A 24,688-nucleotide genomic window follows, 5' to 3' on the forward strand; every position below is an offset into this window, starting at 1 on the left:
ATACTTAAATGACTGTTTGAGGACCTGTAATGTATCCACAAGCTTACCTGAACATCCTTTCACTGACTTCTTCTTCCAGTTTGCTGGAGTAGGTAGAAACAACGCCAAAAGAACCCAAAGGTTGATGAGTAATTGGAGCAGGGCTTTGTTTGGAAGAAAGCCCAGCCCTAGCAGGTGTCTCCTTGGGTACAGATGAGAAAGGGAGACATGTGGCAGTGCAAGACACAGACAAGTTAACAACTTCCACTGCCTTCAGGTTATCCAGAGTAAAGGCCTCTGTGGAGTTCAAGTGAGACCCAGAGATGGAAGTTCCCGTCTTCAGCTCTTGGTTTCGTGACACTTGGGAGGCAATAGTGTGGGTCACAGTGGGGCACACAGTGCCTGCTTCATGTTTGGCCTCCAGAGAGGCATTATGTCTTCTATTCAATGTCATAGTATCATTGAGACTTAGTGAATCATTTTGTACACCTGTAGAGTTCAGGTTGACAACTTCAACAGCTGGTGCACAACTGATTTCAGGCACCCTGTGGTGAGACGCAGCCCTGACTTCTGAGATGCTGTTGTTGGAGAGCATGTGTTTGCTCGTGCTCAGTTCTTCAGGTTTACCTTTTGCAGTTTCCACTGCTGCTCTATGAAAAGACCTGGTCTTAGAATTTTCAAGCACTATAGTACATGGTATTTTTAAGTTAAGACCTTTGGTTTTAACATGTAGTGTGGTCTCTGCCATGCCCTCTAGGCAACAGGGTCCTTGAAAATCAGGGTGATTCTCTTTGCCTTTGGGGATGTCCATGTACCCAGGGCCCTGGGGTCTGTCAGAATCTAAAGCTGTATCTGCCAGGGAATGTCCTGACCTAACCTCCTGGACCCTAGACCCACCATAAGAAGGAGAACTGTGTCTGGGTAAACTGTTGTCTTTACTAGACAGGTCCAGAACTTCAGAAAATCCTCCTGTGTTCTTTATGGTGTCTGCACCTTCAGCAGTATCCTCAGGGCTGCTGATCTGGGGTGCAGACACAGACTTGGTTAGCTTGTTAAGTGCCAACTCACGTTCTTCATCTTCAAAAGGCAGCGAGCTGATGGAGGAAAGAGAAGCCTGAATGCCACTGGGCAGACTGGTGTTACTCTCTGTGTGACCACCCTCCAAAGAGTTCCTGTGGTGGACATGCCTTCGAGCCACCTGATGTAAAACGTCACGATCACTGGGTAACTCTAGGGCTCTGCTTCGGGCCTCGGACCAGGCAACAGAACTTGGTTCACTTTCAATGCCTGAGTCAGATATTATGGAGGCTGACCTCTTGATAACGCCAGAGAGCACTGAAAGATCTTCGGGCTCTTCGGCGTGGTCAGGCAGGGAAGGCTTGGTGTCCAAAGCTTCTCTCAGAGCAGTACTGGATGGGTCACAGGGCTCAGCAGGCGTGAGCTTCAGGCTTAGCAAGACAGGCTTTCCCTCCTGGTCAACTCCTCTCCCTAGAGTCCTCAACTCAAGTGCAGCAGTTTGGTTTAAAGAGACAGAATTATTCTGGCTTGTTCCTGCTACAACTTTGCTTGGCATAGTCTTAACAATGCCATAGCCATCCCGAGAGCTCCTGTGTTCATGTTGAACATTAAGGCTCTGCACAGGATCAGCTCTAGGGCGGTTCTTATTGCTAGATTCCACATCAATGTAGGTCAGTGCTGGGGTCTGCCCTTCCTCAGGGCCTGGACTTCTACATATGTCCACATCTGTTTGTGAATCTTTAACAGCATCAGGCCTGGGGTCAGGCCAGCATTCATCTTCAGGCCTGTCTGCTTTGTTCTGAAATTCACCAATGGTCAGGTACACCTGAGATTCTGAGCACACATCCATAGGATTCTGTGTGGAGACATTCTCCTCTGTATCTGGACACCTAACATCTTCAACAGAGCCCAGCTGGGGTGCTTCTGTAGTAGATAAGGGAAGTTCCTTTCTTGAAGATGATTTTTTATGAATAAGGTTCTTTTCTTTCCCTTTTAGATTCATTATTGCAGGACTTGTCACTGGGACATCAAAATTAGGATAAACACTCACATTATGCCCTATAACAAAAGAGGAAAATTGTATTATAATTTGTAAATCAATATTATAAAGTATTCAAATGTCTAATTGCATGAAAATAATTCAACCATCCTTTATTGGTATTTTTTGAAGGGGGGGGGTGACCTTCAGATTTGTGAAAGTTCTCATGTTACAAAGAAATATTTTTTACTTGGGAATATACAGATATTTTATGTTTACCAGGTGACTCATGTTAAAATGTCAAATAGCTTATGTTGATGAGACAAATGAGGATATGAACATGACAGAACATGTGATTAGAGGGTTGGCCAAGGGAAAAGAAATGCCCATTAGACCTCTGTGAAAAGATTGCATCTCAGGTTGAGGCCAGTGGCTCACTGAATCCTGTTCACCTAAGAAAACACCAAGGCACACTCAAGATTGTATGGCTCAGTACAAGCCTCAGATTGACAAACTGATAGCATAGATGGATGCTCAAGAGATCACAGAATCCTGAGAACATAGAAACTTCTAACTAAGCTTCAACATATGGATCATGCCTCTTCTGTCTCTCATCTATATTTCTCTCTCTCTCTCTCAACTATTTTGTTGGTCTTTGTCTCTGTCTCTGTCTAAACCACACCACCTCTTTCTCTCTCCCCATCTCCCAACCTCTAGTTCCTATTTTGAGAAGATAGCTACCCTTTAGTTCCACAATAAAACTTCAATTATGAGCACAGATCCCTCTTGAGTTCTCTGAGTCATCCAGACAAATCTTTGGGCATGGGAACCTTAACATGAACCAAGAATTTGTATCTACTGGCCAAAATTGCAGACTGTCAGTTTGCCTGTAGACTCTGAAGTGAAATTTTGGTGAAGCCTTAGTGCCTGATGTTCACTGTATAAAAGAAAAAAAGAAAAAAAAAAAGAGATCTGGAGAAAAAGCAATTATTTTATCTTACCATATCACTTCATTTATCAGAGGACAATTAGCATCTCCTATTTGCAAATGTGACAAGGTCAGTCATAAGCCCAGTGGTTACAGAGTGAAGATAAGAAGGTGACTTTGGTGCTGTGAAGGTCTGATTGTGAACTCCAACATTGCCACTCATGAGCACCTTAGTGAACTGCAGACTTTAGTAAGATTTTCCACCTTCCAAAACTGTAGGATGAGAAGAACCCATAGGAACCTGCTAGCCTTTCACTCATTCATAAATCATTGTGGGAGTTGATGTTATGCATAGGGACAAAGAGTGGACTTTCTGCAGAATAAATACTATTACATGTGAACTCCATCATCAAGTGAATTGTCCTGTGTGATAGCAACACCACACGGAAGCTTCCAGGATCACAGTCATTTTCAGAGGCTAATAGTGGGGAGCCAAAGTATGACCTTTCATCTTGTTTTTCTTAGTTGCTTTCTATAAGTCATTCTCTTCCATTTCTCTCTCTAACTTTAAATCCTTTCTTTCTCCTCCTGTCTCCCACAGCTGGACAGTAACAAACATTCTCCATGTGCACCTGTCATAACCCAAGATCTGAGATATGGCAAGTGACATTTCCCACATATACCATATAAACAAGAGGATCTTTTGTTTGTGCTTCCTTTAACAAGCATACCCCCCCCCCATTGACAGCCATTTAGGGTTCCATTCCCTGACTATTGTGAACAGTGTGTCAATAAACATACATCTGTGTGGTAGGATTTACAGTTCTTTGGGTGCATATCCATGATTATGACCATTTAGGTCATATAGTTCTGGTTTTGGTTTTATAAGAGACTTCCATTTTAATTCTTGTAGTGGCTGTACCAGTCTATATACCTAGCAACCATGGAGGCAAACAAAAAAGCAAAGGAGATCCACAAAAAAACAAGGTTGCAAGGGAGGACAGTAGAGGCAAAGAAGGTCAACCATGCTTCTAAATGGAGCCCACATCCATCCAGGAGCATTTGAGCAACACAAATAGGACTTAATGAATTTGTGTTGTTTTTAACAGACTAGAAACTGAAGTGGGTACAATACTAGGGAGAAGTTTGGGGGACAGTAAATATGATGAAAAAACTTTGATCTTCAAAAAATTTATAAAATAATAGGTATTAAATGTAATAAAGAAACATATTACCACATGTCAATATTTTAAAAAATCAAAATTTAAAAGGCTTCATTTGGTTTTAAAAAGCCACATTAATACAATTTCTCTTAAATGTTACCATGAATTTAATTAAGCCATACTACTTGCAAACCACATGGGACTTTAATACATGATTATCTCATAATTTTCAGTGTAATATGTAATCAGATTGAGGGAGGAATGAATTCTTCATCTACCTGGAGATACTGGGAGGTATTTGCTCTCCTCTGAAGATCTGTCCTCAGTCTTCAGCAAGAACAGCATATCCTCTTTTGAGAATTCCCCAACATCCCTGTCACATACATGTAGTGTGGTACATCCTACAACCATGTGGTGATCCACCTGTAAGCACTTGTCTCTCTGGAGGAGACAGCTTGCATTTTATTTCTGAAACCCACAGGATGACATCTTGTCAAGTACATATTTGATGAACTCTGTTCCTGAAGGGGACTAAGCCAAGAATAGAAATCTAGCAAAACAAAGAATATCATCTTCATTGATGTATTGGTTTAAATATAATAATCGAAATGATGTTTAGTACAATAAAGACTACACTAGCACGAATTGTGTGAAAAATATCCCCATACCAAGCAGAGGGTTGGTAAGATGGAAAGTGGGCATCTTTTGTAAGAGTCAGCAAAGTGGACATTTGTTATAAACGCCAAGGAGCTTTTGCCTTGATGGACTTTTCAGAATATTGAGAAGCACTGAAAGGTGCAACAACGATTTTGTCAAAACTTATGTCTGCTGTGGCAAAGCTAGAATGAATGGTTTCCAGGGACGAGGGAAGCAGGGAAAGAAAATATGAGCAAAGCACAGAGTGAATTTAAGGTGGTGAAAACAATCTACGTGCTGTAATATGCTATAATGGTCAACACATACCACAAAAGGAACTCAGAAGAGTGCTAGTACCAAATCATCTTCAGATGATAACTACTAACATAATACAGAGACATGGACTGTAACACAAGTTCCCCTCAGGTAGAGGATATTCCTGGTGCAGGGCAGAGAATATGCATGTGGAGGGCCAAGGAGTACATGAGCTACCTCTGAGCCTTCTCATTAAATTCCCATTGCTGGGAATCTAAAAATCACTTTATAAAGAATCACTTACAAAAGTAAACAGAATTAAGTAAAGCATAGCACAGGTAGTATTCTGGGGAATGTGTATCGATCTTCCTCAGAATAGTAGGCACTGAGTCGTGGTAAGACACAGGGACATTACAAGCAAAGACTAGAATTCTGGGGTATGTAGTCTGGATAGACGTTGCTAATGCCCTAATTGGATGAAGTGAGAGTAAACAGAAAGGAATAACTATGGATAGGCAGAGATAATCTGGAATATGAATCAACTTGCAAGCCATGGGTGAGTATGTGTTGACTGTCATAGGCGACAAGTTGTCGATTCTTGGAAACCAGAATATTTATAAGACCTATCCTCAACCATGAGACAGGATACAAGAAAGGCAGGGACAAAACTGTTACTAACATCACAGTCTGGATTTGTCATTAAAACTGTGAGAGAATGAGCAGAACAAAGCTTCTCACTCAGAGATACAAAGAGTCAGTCAGACACTGGTGACTGATGCTGTTAGTTAGTACTCCTTGATGCTTGCCTGTTAGTCCTTCACTGTCTTACAAACTTGTCTGCCTAACTACCCATAATGACTTGGAAGAAGAGAGCATTTTGTTCAACTTTACACACTAATTTTTGGAAAATATTTAACTGTAGACAGTATGACCAACTCAGTTGTCTTGTAACGGGGTATGGCCTCCCAGGAGAGCAACTACAATTTCTGATACAGCACATATTCCTGCCTTGGCACTAACCACAAGTACACACAAATAGTGTACATGGAAACAAAACTCATGTACATCCCATTTGATGCCACACTGGAAATGTGTACTAAGAATGTGTTTGATAACCTGATAGCAACATAAAACTATTTAGGCCACCACACTAGTGCAGAGTGAGGAACTAGTTCATTGCTCTACTAAGATATATTATCTTGGATTAAAGAACCATCAAAAATACTTTGTAAAAGAACAAATCAGTCAAGAAAAGGTTTGAGTTTTAAGTGGGCAAGCCAGTGATGCTTATGAGACAGTAATAACACAGCAGGTGAAGGCTTTATTGGGGACAGCCAGAGGAGTCCATTAGACATTTAAGAGTGTTAACTGTTGTAGAAAGTTGAGACTACAAAGCTGGCACTCATCTGTTGAGGTTTGGTCTTTTATTATCTACTGTAAAGCTAAGTGCAGGCCCCCAGGACCTGGTTGTCCCAGAGATGAGAGAGTCTTCACCCTTGGCACCAAGTTATTTTTGATTGGTAAATAAAGATGCCAATAGCCAATAGCTGGGCAGAAAAGACATAGGTGGGATTGGGGTTTCTCCAGCTTGGGGTCAGAGGAGAACCAGGGGAGAAGAAGGTACAAGAGGAGAAAGGGGAAGCTGCCATAGGTTAGGAGTCGAGAGAAAGTGGCCCTGGAGGCAATTAGAGTTAAAAGCAGCCCAGATGAAAATAGTAAGTAATAACTTGAGGTTATCAATGGGAAATTATATTCTAACAACATAGAGGCTAGGTATCTGCCCAGCTCTTGTACTGTTTAATGTTCATTACAAATATAAAGGTTGTGTTTGTCTTTCATCCAGAAACTAAATGATCTGAAGTTGGGTAGAAACCCCAGATTAAGATAAAATAATTTCTGCAACACTCAGCCCACAGCATATGACTAACAATACACAGAGAAGATATACTAAAATATTACTTATGTGTAACAATTGGCATTAATTGTCAACTTGATACCACCTAGAATCACTTGAAAAAAGTGTCTTAATTATAGATTATACTTTGGGTCGGTCTATGGATATGTCTGTGGAGGGTTTTTTAATTAAGTTAATTGATGTGGGATACCCAGCCCATCATTTTCTAGGCAAGGGTTTCTGAAGTACCCCTGAATGGAGAATTGGAGATACAAGTGAACAGGCAAGTACTATAGGACAGCATACAATGTTTGTTTTTCATGACTGTGGGTATGATATGACTGGCTTGTTGAAGTTCCTACTTTGACTTTTTTACAATGATGTACTTTAGCCTAGAATTGAAATCTGAAGCAATTCCCTCCCCCATCCAGTTGCTTTTCTCAGGGTATATTATCATGTCACCAGAAATGGAATTTGAGCAATAGATGGCTTGCTAGAAGCTGGATGAGTAAATTTTCCAAGAAGAACAAACTCTCTGCCATGTCTCATAATGTTAAAATTCGAGGCTCACATGAATCACGTGGGTAGAATGCAGTAAACAGAGAAACTTCTGGAAAAAACAAAACAAAAAGCATTTTTTTCCAGCTGATGCTGTGGGCTAAGAAAAGTGAAGCTGATTTAGAAAAAAAAATAAAAGACCATTATAGAATCACACACATGAACACTGATATTTATTCTCGATGGAATATTTATCAATATCTGCAATTTAAAAGACTGGGAAATAATCTACATCCTACTTTTAAGTGAAAATATCAGAGGTTATTTTAATTGGTATTTAATTTCTTCAACTGTTTGATTATACTGGAAATGATATAAGAGGCATGCATAAGTATGTAGAATGTGAACACATACATACACATACACACACAAATGCATACACACACACAAATGCATACACACCCACTTTACCATTGGGTTGAAGATTTAGTATAATTAAGTACACACTACACTTGTTATACACCTACTTGACGCTAGATGTCAGAGTAGAACTGGAAACTAAATTCGTGTTCGCAAACTTGCTCTATCCCTTCAAGTCACCTAGATTCTAGACTACAAGTCTCCAGTTGCAGTCTCTGAAATGTTGTTTTATATCATTTATATCATTTTGCTTGTTGCTTTATATCATTTTGATCCATGATATAAAGCAACAAGCAAACTACCCCGGCTTAAACTACCTCAGCAAGATAAGGAGCAAAGCCTGGACTCTGGAGTTGAGGAGTTAGTTGATGGGTTGCTTATTGACACATTGTCTTTCACACATATTTTCTATCTATGCCTCAGTTTCTCTCTCTGAAATACACACACACACACACACACACAGACATATATACATACATACATACAGTCTAAGGGACTAAAGAAATAAACCATTTGATTAAGCTAACATTTTCTGGTCACTGCTGCTGAGTTTCTATGGTCAAACTGCAGGAGCAAACAGAAAGGGGGCATTCCTTTCTTCAAATCTGGACATTCTACAGTTGATCTTTGCATTCACTGACATACACTATTGTCATGCTGTAAAAAAACAATGGGTGCAACCTTGTTCTTTTTACTCCCTGATGCATTTTATTTGTTCATGAGTTACACAACCTATTTTCTCAAGTCCTTGCCTACCTTGTGGCAATAAACAGCCTCTTGGATTATATATTCAGTAGCTAGCTAGAATGATATAACAAAATCCCATCTCAAGAGACCAACCATAACCACCACCAAAAGAGAGGCACTAACATGGTAGCATCAAAGCTAAAAAAAATATGACTGTAGTTAAAACTACACACTTAAAATAACAAAAGAGCATCACTGTCTTTGATTGTTCTAGGGTGTGTTTGTATGTGTGTGTATATCTCCATGTGTCTGTATGTATGTGCTGTGTCTTATTCTGTGGTAAAAACACAAGCCCCAGGGAAACCACTGTTTGTTTATGTCTATGTCTGTATCTTATCCTAGAGGTAAAAACACTATCACCAAGAACACTTGACCCAGAAGAGGCCAGATTGACATTAATTTTAACTCTTCCTATTAAAAAAAAAAAACAACCCCCCCCAAAAAAACCAAAGATGTAAACAAATAGAATGATTAATTTATAAAAATTTTAAATTATATTTAAAAATCAAACAAAATAAAACAAACAAAAAATACTACTTCTACTGTTATAAAGAGTGAGCACCAGAGCAAGTGCCAGAGCCCCAGTGGTACAATCTGTTAACACACAAGTACTTACATGGAAAGGCTAATTCTTTCAAAACAACAGAGAAAGGCAAACCTGAGACAGGGCAGTCCACATATCTGTCCTCAAAGATAACAGGCAGGGTGTTCCAGTCACCATCAATATCCAGGCACTCTGCAGGCAATGGGGGCATGCTGGTGAGGTACTCTGAGTTCCGGATGTCCAGGGACAGCTGGCTGTGAGTCTGTATCCTGTGGAACACACAGAAAGGTAATCAACAAAAAAGGACTGGAAGTTTTCAATAGAATGTTAGCATTCTAACCCCAAGAAAGCATTAACAATGCTTCTATCAGATGCAGGCAATAACCATCTCCCATCCTCCCATCCATCTACGATGTCCCTCCAGTGTGGTAGTCTACTTTGCTGAGGAACTGATCCAGTTATTAATGTTGATACAGTGGATTTTGGACTAGGTTACATCTGCCAGTTAGTGAAAGATAATGAATGTTATACAACTGAAAGACTATCTAAGAGACGGCTACAGATCTAAAATTAGTGCTTTGGAGGAGAAAGTTAAATTCACTCATCGATTACTCCATCATCTTCCACTTTTCAAACTACTTATAATCTGAGTCACATTTTGATAACGCTGAATTGAGAGCCCACCTGAAGTAGTTTTTTAAAAGTACTATGTCATTACTGACAGCATTTGTCATTTCTGACAGCATTTATTAATATGCAAGCTAATATAATTCAGGAAGGATGATATACTTTTTGTTTCTCTGTAGGACAGTTTTAAAAGCTAATATTTTTTTTCTACAACCCAAACACTATTCTGCCAATAAGAATGGGTTTCCAGAATCTGAAATAATTACCCTTTACAATCTAAAAGTTGGGGGGGGGGGCATGCTACTTCAATTACTTACTCAGAAAAAGGTAAATTCTTATTATATTATGAAAAAAAACCTAATTAGTGTTTTACATTTTTGTATATAACAAATCCGTCACTTTCCACTAAGGTAACACAAGAACTTATAAGATTGGAGGTTTGGGAGAAGATTGAGCATGTGTCTGTCTATCTATCTCCCTGCCTGCCTGCTGGCTGATGGCTCTTTATGTCACAGCCTAAATAAATTCTTGATACTCTCATCTCACTTCCCAGCCATGTGGAACCTCTACCTCTCTAAAATAACTGTGGAGTGTAACCCTGCCCAGATTCAAAACAAATTCTCTAAGTATCATGTCATCTTCAATAGAAGTACCATGAGATTAACACATACCCATGTGTGATTTGTAGCATATATATATGTCTGTACATATATATATATATATATATATATGTGTGTGTGTGTGTGTGTGTGTGTGTGTGTGTGTGTGTGTATACATATGTGTATATATATGTTTCATATAAATATGTACATAAAATGTTAATTATGACAATATAAATTAAATGTTTTTACATTTTGTTTTCTATTTTTCAGTTTCCTCATAGAAGTAAAGTGGAATCTTGTTTTCTTTTTATTCAAAGCTCTACAGAGGCTGTTGCAACTACACATCTTTGAATATTTAATTATTTAGATACTATATCTGGATATTTAAATATAATTCTGTTGCAATCAGTTCTGCATACTATACCATCTTTGGTCTCATAAGTATGTAAGGGGGTAGCCAGAAGGATGATATACTTTTTGCATTGGCAGGTGAGCTGGTGATAAGTCTGCCAGATCCACCTTCAGTATAGACAAGCACCATCTGATAGGCTGAAAGGAACATGGATGGGCAAGATGAACACAGTTTTTTTTTTTTTTCTAGAACCAGGATACCTTTCTTTTCTCTTGTTATTTGACATCACAATTCCAAGTTCTTTAATTTTTAGACCATGAGGCTCACAGCAGGACCTCTACCCATCAGGGTTTCAGGCCTTTAGACATGACTGGTCCCCTGGTCTCAAGGTCTTTGGATGTGGCTGAGTCATACCCCTAGCCACTCTGGCTTCCATAAAGAATATAGTTGGTCTTGCCAGCTTGATATTGAAGTTCACCAATTAAACTAAACTGGCTACTCAGTAAACTCCAGGGATTTTTTGTTGTTGTTGTTGCTTCTTCTGTAATGCTGGCATTACAAGTGCTTGCCAGGGCACCTTGCTTTTCTGCGGGAACTAGGTACTAGAACTTAAGTCTTCTTATTTGCATGGAAGCTATTTCCCTAACTGAGCCATCCCTCCAGCCTCCAAAGGAATGGCCTTTTAACTATTAAACTGTGTTGTACATGCTACATGTAACTAATGACTGCTAAAAGAGGAAGAATTAGTCTCTCCCAGAAACAACCTTTTTAATTGGTCGTCCTATACAACATAGTCAGGCCTGAAATCACAAACAAGCAATACTAAACAGACTCAGTGGGATTGTACTTAGATATTTATGTGTGTAAAATGAATGTGTGTATACATATACATATATATGTATATGGGAAAGAGACTAAAAATTTGAGAGGAAGCAAATGGAAAATGGGAGTAGCTGGAAGGAGGAAAGAAAAGAGAAAGTATTGAAATAATATTTTGATTAAAACTATTTTTAAGTTAAATAGTGTTATCATTATTAGCACAGAAACTGAAAATCAAGGAGAGCTCTCAACTTCCCCACTATAGCAGATGATACAGTACTATGAATCTACAATATCTTCTTTCTCCGTAGCCATGTATTCCTCTTTATCATATGAAGCGCATCACTGAGACACTGAAGAAACAGAGAAGACAGCCAGCCACATCCAGCCTTGCCAGGAGGCCAAGCTAAATCTCACGTTAACATGTTTCACAAATTATTCCTGATGGCTGGCCAATCATTTTCATAACAAACACACATTCTCAGACCCAGGTACACTGACAAGCCTAAGCAAACACACACCTTCCCATCATACATTGTATCTTTTCTTGTTTTATCCCACACAATCTCACCCATAAAGATCTGTCCCAAATATATCCGCTGATTTTATAGCCTACTTAAAGGTGGTTAAAATTCATCCATGACACAAAATCTCTTCCAGGCTAGACTATGATGGGTCTTTACAGAGGAACTCATCCATGCCTTTGCATGCTGGCATCTTCAGTCCTAATGTGGAAGTGTACCTCTGCCTTCCATGTGAACAGGTGATTGTCCATTATGGCTTGTCTGCCTAGCTATAATGCCCACATAAGCATACCTGTGTCTAGACATGGCTGCTAGCCTTACATAGTCCGTGTTCAATAGGCTACCTCAAGACTCATTCTGTTGGCAGCAATTATCACCTTTCCTGTAATTTTCTCATTCTGAAATGAAATCTTTCTGTGTTCTTGACGAGTTGAACGAATTGAGCAGAATCTCTCTGGTAACATATTGTCTACTTGAGGCTTTGTGTTGATATAGGTGGCCAATTGGATGCTAAAAAATATTGTACAATCTATTTACTGTGTAAGACATATCTCCTTGACAACTTCAACCTGATTTAGACCTCTACTCCTTTGTGAAATGCCCAAAAAGACTATCTCTGAAAAACACATCAGTATCAACTTCTCTTAAATGAACAGATGCTTCTCATCACCATTTTAGTTACAGGTCTATTCAGAAAGATTTTGTCTGCTTACTTACTGCTGAATAGCCCACAACTGAAATGGTATCTGGAACATAGACAACAATATATACATACTTACTTAAAAAAGGAATCTCCTTTTACATCTATGAAACTAACTAAGAGAAGTTTGAGAATGCATGCATAGTATAAGTAGAATCAAGAAGAAATTAAAAGAGTCAAGTGAGACTTGAAATGCTGATGTCCAACTTTGTTTTCAAGCTAATAATGCATGCACTGGAATTTTCATGAATCTGAATTATTTTGTGATACATGAGACGTGCATGGCCTAATTCTCCTCCCCCTCATTCTAAACTTCCAGTTCTGGCTTACATCCCTCACATTCTTAAAACTCAGATCATCAGTGGAAACTCTTTCTGCTCCATAAACAACTTTCACAGTCTGAGTTGCTATAACCCCATACTGAGGTCAGATGTAATATCCTCAATTTATTTTTTCTCTCATCACTTTGTTAAAATCAGTTCCTGATCCACACACAATTTTGCCTAAAGGGCAGTTGAGGCTTGCAGATGCAAACTGTATGTGTCTCCTTTTAGCTTTATACTTCATGATAACTCATAAATAACTTGAAATACCATTTGGGAAAAATTCATAGAACTAAAATCAATAAATACTTGATTTGGGGATTCTGGAAACTACTGGTTAATGATTTATGAGTACACTAGCCATAGCCCTTCCTCGTTTTATATGCCTTTATCTTGCTCATTTTCTTTGACACTTGTAACTGCCTGAATGAGTGAATTTATGCCCCCTACTTTTCAGGGAAACCTACAAAACAGCATTAATCCTTACCGCATCTACAGTCCACCTGGAAAATTAGTGGCCACTCACCAATCACCATCTATATTTACATAACTATTTACACAGGAGTGTCTGTGGCTTGCACTGTTTCTATCCTGTGTATGGATGTTCCCACTTTATCCTTTCATCTTTTACCTTTGACCATTTTATTTGAAAGGAAACCAAGAGTGATATATTCATTGATTTCCTTTCTTGCTGCTGTGATAAAAAATCCCTGCCAAAAGCCACTTCGGGGAGAAATAATTTATTTGAACCTCATTTCAAGGTTATCATCTATTGTTGCAGAGAAGTCACAGCAGCAGATGAAAGCAACTGTTCAGTCACAGGTGAGATCAGAGTGCATGTTGCACTCAGCTTGATTTCTCCACTCTTCTATAATACAGGATCCCCTGTCTAGGGAATGGTGTCACCCATAGTGGGCAGGCAGCACTTCCCACATAGATCATTGTGATCAAGATAATCCCCATAGATATCCTCTTAGGCCAACTTTGTAGTCCATCTATTAACATCTAATCCCATCCAAGGTGATTCTAAATTTGATAAAAAATAGACAAACGTTGACAACTAGCTCCATTTGAGATCATGTTTTTTCAAATTACTCTCTTTATATATCACTAGATACCCTGTGTTAATAGTACTTTGCATAGGTGGCATTCCAACCAAACTGTGCCCTGGGAGTGCAATGGTTAATTTTCACTGTCAATTCAACTGGATTTAGAATCACCTAGGAGACATACATTGGGACATGTCTGTGAGCAATTTTCCAAAGCAAAACTGATGAAGGGAGATCTACTCTAAATGCGGTCCCATCAATAGGGTGGGGTCCTAGACTGAATAAGATTGGCTGCAAAGAGGATGTGAACTGAGTACAAGCATTTCTTGCTCTACTTGATTTAGATGCCATATGACCAGCTGTATCACTTTCCTGCAGCCATGACTTCCTACCAGCACAGCCTTTCAAAGTCTGAGTCACACTTCTTTAAGTAGATGTTCTTTGGTATTTTAATCCCAGTGTTGAGAATATTAATTAGTGTAGAGATCAATGACCTTTGTGCATTTCTCCTCTGTATGTTTTTTTCTTCTTTCTTTCTTTGTAAAGTAACCAATGATTTTTACTTGAGTTTTTTTAATGTGTGGTTTTCTTTTTTTAAGACTATAGCTATCTTCAGACACACCAGAAGAGGGCATCCCATTAGAGATAGATGTGAGCCACCATGTGGTTGCTCAAAATTGAACTTAGGACCTCTGGAAGAATAGTCAGTGCTATTAACTGCTGAGCCATATTCCCAGCCTTCTCTGTGTGTTTATACTCCCTGAGAAACAAGGTTTACACGTAACACAAACTCCAAGTTTTTCTTGTTTTGTTGAGACATGTGGGAATCCTTTCCACCCTATATAGTTCTGAGTTTCTGTATTTTGCTCAGAGTCCTCAAAGTTATTTTTAATGTTGAAAGATTACTTTTTCTAGCGCTAGTTTGAGAGTTAGTCAGCCAGCTCTAGGCTGAAGCTGAAATTGAATGAATGAATGAATGAATGAATGAATTGATGTGCCCTGTAGAAGACTTCAGTTTTGTCAGAACAAACTATTTGCACAAACTATTTGCACAAGAAAAATGTTCAGCATTTTTCTTGCTGTCCTACTTACTTTCAAATCCCAAGAGCAAACATTAAATGTTACTGTCTGCATACAGAATGAAACCTGTGGAAATTCCAGGGTTACATGACAAAAATGAACAAATTCCAGGTCTGTCCTATACAGCACAAGTATTCTATGAGCCTCTTCTGACGGATGCAGTGTGGCTTCTCAAACATGATCATTCCTTAGATGAACAGATTATTCAAACACAAAATATTGGTGGCTAAAAGATCTCAGTGGGGTCTCTGCACATCTTCCCTGGGGTACCTAAGAAACCTCAACTCACATCACTCCTTTAACTTTTGGAGTACTTCTCAGTTCTTTCCAGAAGAAGGCAGTTGTAGAAAGGCATCAGTCCTGATTAGAGATCACGAGCTTTATGTTAAATATATGTTACAGCTACTGAATCATAGTGCTTTTCTAACATAGTCTGTGGCCACACCACCCGCTTTCATTCATTTTGCAGAAGACTCAGCACAGGTGTCTGCAGAGAATTAGAAAATCTTGTATTTTTTTTCTCTATAGAACCACAATGGCATAGAACAAAAGAAACCTTTGGTTATTGACCTTCCCTGCCACCTGCAGCTCCCACTCCCAAGTGCAAATACTTTCTTTGCCTGCACAGAGAGACTGTGCAGAGGGAAGCAGAGTGTCTGCTCCACAGCAGGAGATAAAAGGAAAGGGGAGTTGGAACACAGACGGCTGAATGCTTTGGGTGGCCACTTTCACGGGGTGAAGTGGGTGTATAATTTATTACTCACAGGTTTTCCTGAAAGGTCAAGACTGCAAGTTTTTGGTGCTCCATATAAAAGAAAGCTTCAGAAAACCTTCGGACCTGAGGGATGGCAATGTAAACAGCTTAATTCTTCAAATGGATACAACCTCCATTTTCTAAACTTGAGGTTCCAAAGATTAAGTGTCATGTCTTAATGGAGAGAAAGCTATACCTGCACAGAAGCCTGAAATAAGAGGCTTCTGCCCTCCCCCAAAGCTGCCCACATGTCTTTATAACTCATAGCCCAAACAATAGAATGTGTGTTTATAAACTCGGTCCTATGCTGCTTTTTATTTTTTATATTTAAGCTTTATTCTATGTAATACAATATGAGATCTCTCCAAGCTGGCATTATAAATAAATGTATATTGTAGAGAATTCCTAAAGTCGGTGGCATCTGCTATGTGCTTCATGGACTCTGGTTCTCAGACCCATATTTCACTTGCCCAAAGTGAGAAGATCCACATCGCTGCATACATATATAACCAAAATAAGGGCAACACTTTGTATTTGAAAATATTTTCTTTTCTTAAGTATTTTTGAGACGCTTGTGATAGTCAATTTTATAAGTTTAGCTATCATCAGAAATTGACAAGGGAGATGTTTTACAAATGGCAAAATACGACTGAGTAGCTAAGTGAGTTATTTGGTGTTACAATCCTGATTCACTGTTGAGTAGGACCAGTGTTGAAATCTACAGGTCAGCACCATGCCCAATCCTGTTCCTCTCGATGAACCAACTTTTGCAAAGTTTCTCCTTAAGTATAAAAGCATGCAGTCAGAGTTTAGAGCATTTTACAATTTACCCTCAAAGTGTGATGCTCCTGGGTGAGATAAGTGGTCACTTGGGAGTGCAGGGTTACTGTGTCCAGGAATTGGGTCCACAGAGCCATCAGATGGGAAGCCAGCCAGGCAAGATCCTTACTGATCTGTTCTGCTATCTTCTCCGGGTTGTTCAGCATCTGGAGAGGTAAAAAGGGTGTCAACCAAAGACTTAGCTCTATTGAGATGCTCTAGTCCTGCGCATTGAATCTTTACCAAATTCTTTGCTCTTCTATTCATTTCCACACTCACTATAATACCATATTATTGTACAACATATAGTATTGAAGCACAGATCTCATGCTATATAATAGAGAGCTGTGTATTTCTGTCCCTTTGAATGTGGGAGAGGCAGTAAGGAGAAGAGTAAGCTGTTTGGCAGTTCCTGTCTATTAACATCCAGATCCCCATGCTTTCATACAAGGTTAGTTTGTATCTATCCCCAGGCTGTGTCTTCCCTCTTCATGCCTGTTTTAAGTAAGACTTATTTCTATATTTCCAGAAATGTCTTGTGTGCTATGTCCTCTCTCATTTTATATGTAGTGGCTATCCATTTCACCTCTTTACCTTAACTTCTGATCTCATCACTTCAGATACCAATTTTCTGAAATATTAGCAGCCAAATCTGGAATTCCTTCTGTATGGCCTTTGTACTATTGCACAAAAGGGGAATCCACCATAGCATCCTCCCTAAGATCCACACAATTAGCATAGATCTCGGTGCTAGAATCTACTCTGTACTTGATTAAACTCTGAACTCAGTGCCTTATAAGCACAATGGCTCCACTTATCATTTGTAATCATTTGGCAGGTAGAAGACTAGAAATTTTATACATGCTTCACATTCAATCCACACAATCATCTTTTAGGTAGAATATTATAACCATCCTTTCACAGAAAGTAAACCGACAGTGAATTATTAGAGCATCCAAAATCTCACCCAGCCAGGATTTAATTCAAGTACTATATAACCACATAAAAACACATGCTCTACCGCAGTAGGTATATAAAAATACCTCCAGAGATAAGATAGTTCTTATAACCCCAGAATAATTAATTAGCCAGGTCACTAGGCAGGCTTTCGGTGGCTTTAACCCATCATTATCTTCAATCATCACTTCTCACTTCTTAAGGAGGATTCCAGGATGCCTTAAGCACAATGTGAGCCAGTCAGACTACAGTGGGCCTGAAGACTTTGGAGAAAAACATGTTGGAAAGGTAACTATGGTTTAGAATGGGGAGAATCACATCCTAAGGGATCACCTTTACTTGTGGGAAAATGAGAAGACAGAATGCTCCACTGAGGAGTAACAAGAAGCCTGCCCACTGAGATCCAGGCCTCATCAATACACAGCAAGCAATGAGAGGGCCTCTTCCTTGTCCCAAGAACATGTTCAACAAAAGAAGGACATGTGGTAAGTTAGAATGGCAGACAGGGTACATACCAACACAAGTGATATAGAGCTGTCACAAAGCCAAAGCTAATCAAATACAGCCTCTTTCCCTCCTTTATCCTGTGCCTCAGTTTCCTCACTAGATACACAAAGGAAACAATTGCATCCAGATACAGTCATTATTCTTATTGGACTGGGGGGGGGGTTGACTCTGGATGAAGGCAGAGCAGGTGAGGGGGTGTATCTAAGAGTAAGAGAGTGAAGATGTTGTTGCACAGTGAACTTCTTAGAACTCAGAGATTCCTGCTTTGTTATTATGACTGTCTTTCAGATGTAAGACTTCAGTTAAACATAACATCTTCTAAGAGGTGCATGTACCTTTTAATGACTGTTTACAGCTCAGTCCCATGTAGCATCATGAGTGGCCAGAGACAGAGAAGGAATGGTGCAGGTGAGTTTACCTGGAGGACAGGATGTATCATTGGGAAAGTAACAGACTGGAAAGTGGAAAGTGGAATTTTTCAATGCAATCCAAGTTGCTCATATTTAGATTCTTTGACCAGAATCTTTATTAATAACAGCCAATCTACTTTATCAACATCCAGCACTATTTTGACCCTGGAAATCTTCCCCAACTTACCCAAGGTTACCATGCCCGTTACTCAATTTACAATCATTGTCTCAGCTACACTGAGCTACGTATAGCAGCTTGTCTATTTGCACACTAGAGCATTGTTCAAACAGCATCTTCTCTTTGGAATACCTTGTCCTCCCTCTCATCTTCTGATTCCTATTCTTGTCCTTTCCATACCTTTGGCATGTTCTATCATCAACCAGGGACCAACTAGGGAATCAATTCTATTTTCCCCTTATTTATGGCAACAGTACTCTATGCTATCTTTTGACTTCTTGGAAAGGTTCCCTTGACCATCACAGACCTTACTTGTGACCCCTCTAACAAGGCTTGCTTTACTGCCACTGTCCCAATTTGTTTGCATTTTTTAGTTTAACCTCTCAGTATTCATATTTCTGGCACAGTAGGTAATTGATAATGTGAACTCAGCAACACTTTAGCATAGAAATGGGTGGATTTGCATCCTTGAGCAATCCCCATGCCTCAATCATGTAGCCCTGCCTTTCTGGGCTTCTGATCCTGCCTTCAAAACACCTCTTTCAGCAGAGTGGCACTGGCAGGCACAGTATGAATTCTGAGCTCAACTACCAGAGGAGAAGAGAGGAAAAAAGAAAGATATTCATTAAGTAAGTCTTTGGGAAAATTATTTCCTCCATAGTTGATTATAGAAACAGCTTCTTCTGAGGTTACATAGATTCCTAATTAAGCCACAGGAGGACTTTTCTATTATCACAGACACGTGGACCTGTATAATTACACATGACAGGTGTGGATGGATTTTTGCAGCAGGTAAGGGATGGGCCTTACCTGCTAATAAGCCAGCAATCTTGGCCCACTGCTTTCACAGGTATATTCTCTGAAGCAAGGCTCAGCTACCTCCGTTGGCCACTACCAAAAAACCTTGATTAACTGGACTGAAACCACAATCAATCCTCTGCTCCCTTTGTTTACTCCATGTTCATTTTGTGCTGCAGGGTAAGCTATATTGTGGAAAGCCAGAAAGTGAATAGAATTGTGTGTGTACGTGTGTGTGTGCACATATTTAAGTGTGTGTGTGTGTGTGTGTGTGTGTGCACGTGTGCATTCATGCATGTTTTTTGAAAGAAGGGGCAGTTCTGAGACACAACCATCGTGTCTGTCTCCTTGGACTCAAGGTTAGTAGCAGGCATATGAGAACTCATCTCTCATCTGGACCATCTGGATCAGGGCATCCTTTCAGACCATCAACCATCTAAGGTTGCTTCCTAACTTGAAGCAATGCATTTCCAAACCCTCTATGATGGCTAATTTCAACTGGCAACTTGGTGAATTCTAGAATCACTGGGGATGCTGGCCTCTGGATATGCTTATCTGGGATTATCTTGATTTTGTAAATCAAGGTGGAAAGACAGCCCACCTACTGTGGGGAGCACCATTCCATGGGCTTAGGATCCTGAACTGTACAAAAGGAGACAGGAAATTCATAACCAGCATTCATCGCCCTCTGCATCTTGGCTTCAAGGCTTTATTTTTGTGACTTTCCACAGCAACGACTACCCTCCTGGAGATGTGGGCCAAAACAAACACTTTCTCCATTGAGTTGCTCTTGATGGGGGTGATGTATTAGGGTAACAGGAAAAGCAGATAAGATTAACTTCTGACAAGAAATTTGGCCAAAACAAAACAAAACCCAACTTTCGAATTCTTGCTAAGTCTTTAATTTGGGTATTTCTCAATAGAAAGGGGCAATGCTGGGAACAACTACTAAATAGTTGAGTAATTCCTGAAAGTTCATGGGGATAAATACAAAACAATCTTTATAAGTTAGAAAAATCTTAAATTGCCATACTAAAAATCAAAGCCAGCCATAACAAGGAAACATACTTTGCAGTCCCACTCAGCAAGTGTGACACAGTAGTGTCTTGGTAGGGAAGCATACTGTGCTGTTTGATTAATTTATTCTGGGAAGACCCTCAGCATCTCTGCACCCAGACTTCCAGTCTATCATTTATATTTGGGTTTCATGATCTCTACACCACAGTAAGTTGATACATATGCACACGCTCCCATTCATCTGTGACCTGTGCTTCACACTACTGTTACCTTTGCCTAGAGGAGCGCCCTTCCCTCCCAAGTGTCTGATACCCTCCTCCCTGTTCCTCAATGACATTTTAACTTCCCAGACAGAGCCAGGACCTCCACTCCTCCATACTCTGCTACCTTTTACTCCCCACTTCTTGCACTGGCCATGTGGGCTGAGTCTGATTTATCTCAGAACAAAGCAGTTTCTCACTAGGCTGAAAGTGCTGGGTGGTTTTTTACCTGATTATATAGATGGGGTATGCGAGTAGCCAACATTTAAGTTTTTTTTTTTTAATTGCTAAGTTTCTCACACTAAGTAAAGATGCCCCAGAAGCACTCTGCTGGTGGAGACCTCTGGGTTTTCCTTTGTCATAGGAACCATGCAGTTCTTCATCCACAGTAGCAATGCTTGAGATGAACACACTCGCTGCTGCTTACCACTTGCCAGGAGGGTGGCACTGTTCCATCCCTAAACAGATCCCAGCTCTGTGATTTGGACACTTTACTGAGTATCCAGCAATATTTCTACCATTCAATCCTCAGGCCAGTCTATCCATTAAGAGCAAGAGCAAGAATAAGGAGCAGAATAAGACCCATCCACTTCACCCTTAATTCTTTGCACCCTATCACCTCCTCAGCATTTCTTACACAATAGGATTCTGCAAGAAAAAGTGGTTAGAAAATTCCTGTAGCATCAGGAGAACTATAGAATTCAATGGAACACATGCATACATAAACACTCAAACACACATATACACACAGGGAATAAAAGTAGAAGAGGAACATGAAAAGAAGAGTTTCAGCCAGAAAAGGTGGGGACATGAAAGAGGGTAGTAGAGAGTTAAAAGAAATATTAATTATATACACCTGAGATTATCAGCGGGAAAGAAAACAGTAAGACTTCCTACAGAGTCTGGGACTCTGCTGCAAGGACTAGAGGTGAACAATAAGTCTTTTGGGAAATGTGGCTGATAAAGTTATTGACAGCTCTGTCCTTCAAATCGCTCACATAAATCAATGCATTCACCAGAGGTGACAAATGGTCAGATATTAAGATATCCCAGGGGCCAGGACCACAGTATTCACTACTATCAAGTGGAGGCTACCATTGCCCCTTGGTAAGTCTCACAATCTCACTCAATGGCTGCAAGTGGCTTTGAAACTTTGAGGAGGCACCACTTCTTGTATTCACTTGCCACTGTGAATGTGTGTGAGCACTTCCTTTACTGTCCCCTGGATGCTGTGAGGAGGTTGTCCTGGGAACCTCCCTGTTTTAACTGTGGATAAAACCACTGTCACACTTTCCAACTCATTTCCCCTGTAGGTCACAAGAACATTTCAGTCTTAAGTTCCTGGTGAGGAGCATCTCAGCACCCTGCAAACTCGTAGCAATAAAACTGTGTGTGAACTAGAAGCTTAGAAACTAAAGCTTTTCTAATCACCACATGAAGTGGATCTCACTGGCCCCTAGTAAGCTATAGGCTAGAGGACTGATGCCAGGAAAATCAGCTGATGGTTAGGAAGTGGATACTGTTCCTAGATCTCAAGAGAGGGAGACATGTTGCGGGGTAGAGTGAATTACCAATGCCCAAGAACTAATCAATTATGTCTCTTTACTGGCACTTCCATGTGTGGGAAATTAATGCTGTCTTTTCTATCAAAGGGTTATATAAAACAAATTTCATTTAAAATTGTGAAGAAGTGATTTGGCAGAAATTCAAATTCCTCCAGGGCCAGCATTTCTTGGAATCAATATATATATCCATAGTTTCATGGTCTCCTCAGAACTGCACTTTGCCTGCCAGCACTCTGGTTTGACTTATGCAGCCCTGTAAAATTGAGGTCAATTTCTGACCACTCAGTGAGAAAGAGAACCCCTTCATATTAGGGGAAAAAGATAACAGGGCCCCACTGTGTGTTTCCCTGCTTGGTGTGTTGTGGATATGAACACTTCCTCAGAAGTGGAATGTTTTGCCTTGCTGGAATAAGTTGGACTGTGTGATAATTTCCTTGGAATCTCAGATCTGATTCTAATATATAGAAACCTTCAAAGTCAGGGATTGGAGAGCTCTCAGAATAGTGAATGTACCCACTTGCCTGAAGTTGGCCTAGCTCAACTCAAGAAAAAAAAGCTCCACTCTTGGCCTCCTTTTTCCAACGTTGACTTATGCATCCTTCATCTAGATATTCACCCACGCCCTTTGTACTATTCTTATAACAAACTGGTGATGTTTAGAAAAGTGTTTCCTGAATTTTATAAGCCATTAAATGTGATCACCTAACTTTAAAAATGTGTGATTACAAATCTCTATCTCATAGCTGTTGGTTAAATTAGGATAGTTCCAGAAACTACTTCTGAAGGAGAGAAAATGTTGTAAGACTGAGCATTTAACCTGGGTTTTTAACCTGATGCTAACTACACGGAGACATGTTAAAAACTACACGGTTGGGGATGAAGTTAGATATCCTGTTCATGCATCCATTCTCCAAATCAGAAAATGGATGGAGATGAGAAAATTCCTCATGGATATATGTTGGAAATTCATTCTTCTGCACATGCTCCAAAGGATGCATTATCCTCCTATTTCATGACTCCTAGTGATGTGGAAAATTCATCCAAGCCACATTCAAGCTTCTTGATTAAGAGCCTCACCTTGCCTCTGGTGCCTCAGTTAATCCTGTCCTCACAAAGCTCAGGCTTCTGCTCCCTCCAGTATCCATGAACCAAGGACCCTTCCAGTATAGATCTCTATCACTGGCCTAATACAACAACACAAGGCTGTGGTCTTCTCTCAGTCATTGATTTCAAAGCAGCCTTCTCTTTAGATCTTTCTAAAATCTTGCTTGCTCTTGAAAAAAAAATTTACTAACACACTATCTGGAGTTCTGCTGCTGTTTTGCAGTAGCCCTGCCTAGACACGGCTACATTTGTGTGCAGTTTAGCAGTGAAAGCCCAAGAGTGACTAGACTCCTTCCTTCACCTTGTCCTCCAGGGGAAGGCATCACCACTATATCCCCAGAACTGATCTGGGTGCCCACAATTAATGGAAACTTAAAACTGTTGACTGAAGTGAATCAAATTTCACCTCGTTAGGGGTACCATAGTTCCAAAGGAGACATTCATGAAGACACCAAAGAGAAAAGGGGTGGTTGGCTATTTGACCACAGCACCTGACAAGGAAGCCTACAGTACTAGAAGTTAGTCAGTGAAGAAGAGAATGCCCAGCCAGATCCCCGTGGTAATTGTGGCAAATACAGTGTGATCAGCATTGTTCGTCTTCACTGTCTGCACCAGGCCCCATGTGCATAGGTCAAAACTCTACTATTTCTTGTTACCGGGTTTGTTTTCTAGGGTAGCTTTGTGCTGGGGTGTAAAAGACTCTGCCACATGGAGACTGGTGGCTCTGCTAGTCCTGCATCCCTGATAAATTCATTCACTCTATGACTGATCCCCACTCTCGAGACTCCATGGAACATAGAAGACTTGTCTTCCAGAAAATTCTGTTGATTAAATGATGAAGTTTCATGTGGTACACACTAAATAGCAGCCAGTTACTAGCAGGCCTATGCTGTGTCTATAGCTGTAAGAAAGAGAGGCCAAAAAAAGAAAAAAGAAAAAAAAAAAGAAAGAAAAGAAACTAGATGTGTTTGATCTCTGTCTGTGTCTGTGGTGTTTCCATGTTGGCGTGTGTATAGGTGCATGTGTACACAGGTGCCCATGCATGTTTTTGCTTTTGGAAATCCAAAGTTGACACTGAGTACCTTTCTCACTGGCTCTCCACTTTATTTCTTGAGGCAGGATCTCTTCCTGAGCACTGAGCATGGCGATTCTGACTAGTCTACCTAGTTACCTTTTCCCTGAG

At 40.0% G+C, this 24,688-nt stretch overlaps 1 protein-coding gene across 1 annotated transcript in view; it reads right to left on the bottom strand.

Annotated features, from left to right (window-relative positions):
* The window catches only part of Fam135b (family with sequence similarity 135 member B), a 266,848-nt gene that overhangs the window by 18,987 nt on the left and 223,173 nt on the right, over positions 1-24,688 (bottom strand). The window contains exons 10-13 of the mRNA XM_034517362.2: positions 16,721-16,876; positions 15,901-15,974; positions 9,175-9,329; positions 48-2,055 (exon numbers count right to left, since the gene is read on the bottom strand). Of these exons, the coding sequence (XP_034373253.1) occupies positions 48-2,055; positions 9,175-9,329; positions 15,901-15,974; positions 16,721-16,876 (2,393 nt within the window). The remainder of the gene's footprint in view (positions 1-47; positions 2,056-9,174; positions 9,330-15,900; positions 15,975-16,720; positions 16,877-24,688) is intronic.

The sequence above is a fragment of the Arvicanthis niloticus genome, chromosome 13, assembly GCF_011762505.2.
Source record: "Arvicanthis niloticus isolate mArvNil1 chromosome 13, mArvNil1.pat.X, whole genome shotgun sequence".
Taxonomy (NCBI): domain Eukaryota; kingdom Metazoa; phylum Chordata; class Mammalia; order Rodentia; family Muridae; genus Arvicanthis; species Arvicanthis niloticus.